Raw genomic sequence first — 4,787 nt, forward strand, 5'->3', positions numbered from 1 at the left:
GGGGGGCATGTGCCCCCCCAGATGTATGCGCAGGGTGAGGGCAGGCTGCCTGCTGCAGGCTCAGGACCAGGAGGGCACTAGGCTGGGGCTGTTTGGGGCAGGACCAGGGCTGCATGGGGTGGGTGGTAGCAGCACTGGGATGAGTGGTTACAGGGGGCTATGGGGAATTTTGGGGTGGTTATAGCCCCCTAAATTCCCCCCAGCACTGCTGCCCCCTCCCAGCGCTGCTGCCCGCCCTGCCCCTATCCACCCCGAGCACAGTCCTGGCCCTGGCCCCCCACTGAAAAGAGGCTGGTGCAGCTCCTGGCCCCAAGCCCACAGCAGGTAGCCCACCGTCACCCCATGCATAAATTCTGGAGGCCACATGGCCCCATGCCTCCCCCAGGGGTGCACACAGTGGCGGGGAGCTGCCCCACCCCAGGTCCCATTCACTGCCCTGGCTAGGCAACCCCTGTCCCACTCCCTCCCTCACCATGGGGGACTTGATCTGCCCCCTTCATGCCCGTTCCTTCCTCCGTGCACTATGCTCCACCACAGATTTACCGGCCAGATGCTGTTCTCCAAGTTGCCAGGCTGCATTCCTGGCTACGTGCATGCTGCAGCAGCATACATGTGCGCAGCATTTATTGGTGACATTATTGGCCAAAAAAAGCCAATTGCCAATAATGTTAATTTTCCTGTTATTGGTGCTGATCCAATGTATGACCAATATATCGGTGCACCTCTACCAATTCCTAGCGTCTCTACTGAGATGAGATTTTTTTTTTTTAATTTGAAGTTGGGAGCTTTTTCCAGTGATGCCCAACATTGGATTCAGACATGCAATCCTCACAACTGTAATAGCATTAATTTCCTAAATAAGTTCAAGAAACATTCTTTTTCTGGTTAATCATCAAAGTCTGATCTTTGAGAGCATTGACAATCCCAAGATAATAATGTCTCCTGTACTGAATTCTAATAGATGGCTATTGGTTAGAAATTCTCAGTCACCCTAAGCCAAGCCCACTTCCTTGGCTTCTTCATGTCTTAATATCTGGGAGAAAATACAGGTAATTATAGACAATCTACCTTGTTTATAGATTGTCTGTACTTAAAGGATGATCCTGCTTCACCTTGGAAATATATTGAGAATCCCATTGTAAGAGAACTGTAGACCTTCTCAAAAAGATGACTAAGAAAGCATATCTGTACTAACCTGTCATTTTCCTTTCCTTGAGTAATAATGCATTCAAGGATACAAATGGATCATCCAAAATAGAGATGCAAGTTGATAACCAACCATTTGGTTTTGTTGTCATTAAGTGGAATTGACCATGCTGTACAGCAGGAAAAAATCCTCCATTCTACCCCTTCCCAACATTTAACAGAATGTATAATATAAGAAAATTAATTTAAAGTATTCTGACTATAGAAGTTCCTTCAAATGACAGGAAACTGCCAGCAGACTGAAGTACCATTTGTAATGAATCTGTAGACCTTATTACTCTTCCTGTTAGAAGGCTTTAAAGATGTAGTTTTGTTAGGCAAAAGTATAAGCACTGAGAATTTTAAACTACCTAAGTCTGCTGTACTGTCACTGGAGTCATGAAGGAAATGTTGAAAATGGTAATTAAAAATATTTTAGTAATAAAATTTGACTAATGTGATCATACTAAACATTGCTGCTCTCCTTCAGTATTTAGTATTGCATCTGATTCCCCTGTAATTATGTACTTAGCTCATTATTCTGCAATCTAATCCATGTTTGTAGAGCCCCCACATTGGACTGTAAGCATAAGAAGCCACCTGCACAGATCTGATGTGTGTATCAAATATCAATATTTCACTTCAATTTTTACAGAAGATGGCCTCTCTCCTACATATAATCATGCATATACAATGAAACTAAAGCACAGCAATTTATCCGGAGGTACAGAGGTGTAACCATCCCATGAGTTAGCATTATGTCAAGCTTTCGTGCGTGATTTGGCATTGTTCTCAGATCTCTAGTTAAGATCTTTAGTGGATTAATCTTGACTTTAACAGTTGTTTTTATCTTTAACAGGAAGACAGTGATCCAGCTGTTCATGAAAGCCTTAGCATAGAAAACACATTATGGGCAAGCACTGTTGTTGCTTCAGGTGAGAAATATGTGCTCCAATGTCAAAGCGTGATATGTACAAACATTTCTCAGGGGAAGTATATTATATTTTATATGGTAATTTTTTAATGGCTGTCAGAACTCTTAACAATATGTGTCCAGTCTTCATGCCCCTTCCCCTTCTTGCTCTCTAAAGTCCTATCCCAACTGTTTTCTCTTGCTAGTAATTCTTTGTTTCTTGTCTATCCTTTCTTATCATTCTTTACAGTTTGCCACACATTGGGTTTGCTCTTTCACTTGTCTTCTAATTAAAATATCATGTATGAACCCTTTCCTGTTTAGCTCCAGTATAGTATCTCACTGGAAATCACTGTTTTGATTGTATTGTAACTTGACTGATTGTATTTTAACTTGGATGTTTCTCAGGTTTGTTGGCAAGAGAGTTTGGTTAGAGAAAAATACTAACAATAACATCCTCAGAGTGCTGTGCAAAAAACACATTTTATCTATTTTCACTGAATTTCACAGTTCTGACTTGCACATATTGTAATGGGTATTGTTTTGTAAGTTAATTTTCAGAGAAATATAAAGCTTTCTTTGCATATACTTCATTCAATAACATAATGCCTCAGCTGCATGAATTGTAGTTGTATCAGGGAAAGTGTGGGTCCCCTACTGAACATGAAAGGCAACATAGTGACAGATGATGCATAGAAGGCTGAAGTACTCAATGCATTTTTTACATCAGTCTTCACAGGCAAGAACAGCTCCCAGACTACTGCACCTAGCTGCACAGTTTGAGGGGAGAGGTGAGCAGCCAAGAGTAGCAAAAGAACAAGTTAAGAGATTATTTAGAAAAGCTAGACCTGTACAAATCCGTGGGGACAAATGTGATGGAACTGAGGCTGATGAGGCAAATGTGATTGCAGAGTTGCTGGCCATTATCTCTGAAAAATGATAGCAGGTGGAAGAGGTCCTGGATGATTGGAAAAGGACATATATAGTGCCCTTCTTTAAGAAAGGAGGAGTATCCAGGGAACTATAGACCAGTCAGCCTCACCTCAGTCCCTGAAAAATTATGGAACATTTCTAAGTACTTGGACAAGAAGAAGGTGATTAAGAACAGGCAGCTTAGATTCACCAAGGGCAAGTCATGCCTGACCATACTGTGATTGCCTTCTATGATGAGATGACTGGCTCTGTGGAAGCGGGGAGAGAAGTAGGTGCGATATATGTTGACTTTAACAAGGCTTTTGGTGAGGTCTCTCACAACATTCTTTACAAACAAGTTAAGAAAGTATGGGTTGGAGGAACGGACTGTAAGGTGGATAGAAAACTGGTATGATCATTGGGTACAAAGGGTATTAATCAATGGCTTGATGTCTAGTTTGCAGCTGGTATCAAGTAGATCAAGGGTCAGTCCTGGGGCTGGTTTTGTTCAGTATCTTTATCAGTGACCCGGAAGACGGGATGGAGTGCACCCTCAGCAAGTTTGCAGATGATACCAAGCTGTAGGGAGTACTAGATATGCTGGAGAGTAGGGCTAGGATTCAGAAAGACCTCAGCAAATTGGAGGATTGGACCAAAATAAATCTCATCAGGTTCAATAAGGACAAGTGCAAAGTCCTGCACTTAGGATGAAACAATCCCATGTACCGCTACAGGCTTGGGACTGAGTGGCTAAGCAGCAGCTCTGCAGAAAAGGACCTGGGGGTTACAGTGGAAAATAAGCTCAATAGGAGTCAACAGTGCAAAGTCCAGCACTTAGAATGTAACAATCCCATGTTCTGGTACAGGTTGGGGACTGACTGGCTGGGCAGCAGCTCTGCAGAAAAGGACCTGGGGATTACAGTGAACAATAAGCTGAATATGAGCCAACTGTGTGCCCTTGTTGCCAAGTAGTCTAATGGCATGCTGGGCTGCATCGATAGAAGTGTTGCCAACTGATTGGGGGAAGTGATTATTCCCCTTGATTCAGCACTAGTGAGGCCACATCTGGAGTACTGTGTCCAGTTTTGGGCCCCCACTACAGAAAGGATGTGGGCAAATTAGAGAGAGTCCAGTGGAGGGCAATGAAAAAGGTTAGGGGGCTAGGGCACATGCCTTCTGAGGAGAGGCTGAGGGAATTGGGTTTATTTCTTCTGGAGAAGAGAAGACTGAGGAGGGATTTGATAGCAGCCTTCAACTGTCTGAAGGGTGGTTCGAAAGAGGATGGAGCTAGACCAGGGGTTGGCAAAATATGGCCTGCAGGCTGGATTTGGCCTGCGAGGCCATTCTATCCAGCCCGCAGGGCCCCTAAAAAATTTAGAAAGTTAATTTTTATCTGCCTTTGGTTCCTGTCAAAAATGACAGGAACCAAGGGCAGTAGGACCCAGCACAACAGCTCAGCCCCACCCCCCAGCCGGAAGTCCCAGCCAGGGCTTCTGACCTGGGACCACGTGCCTGCCCCAGCGTGGGAAGTGGTGGGGAAGGCAGGGGAGGACCCCGGGCAGGGAAGGAACCAGAGGAAAAGCTGAGCGCAGGGAGGGGGAAGCGGCCCCTCACCCACCCAGTGCTGCAGCTGCTTGCAGCCCACATGGGGCTGCTTGTGCCTGCTCCAGACAGTCCTGCGTGGGCTGCAAGTGCCTGCAGCAGAGAGCATTGGCCATGGGGCAGGGGAGGGACTATTTCCGCCCCCCGCGCTCAGCTTCCCCCGCCCCGTGCCGCC

General features: G+C 45.2%; 1 protein-coding gene across 1 annotated transcript in view; it reads left to right on the forward strand.

The window, feature by feature from the left end:
- The window catches only part of LOC102379258 (probable phospholipid-transporting ATPase IIB), a 34,993-nt gene that overhangs the window by 11,305 nt on the left and 18,901 nt on the right, over positions 1 to 4,787 (forward strand). The window contains exon 3 of the mRNA XM_025195432.1: positions 2,045 to 2,120. Within this exon, the coding sequence (XP_025051217.1) occupies positions 2,045 to 2,120 (76 nt within the window). The remainder of the gene's footprint in view (positions 1 to 2,044; positions 2,121 to 4,787) is intronic.

The sequence above is a fragment of the Alligator sinensis genome, unplaced genomic scaffold (assembly GCF_000455745.1).
Source record: "Alligator sinensis unplaced genomic scaffold, ASM45574v1 scaffold618_1, whole genome shotgun sequence".
Lineage (NCBI taxonomy): Eukaryota > Metazoa > Chordata > Crocodylia > Alligatoridae > Alligator > Alligator sinensis.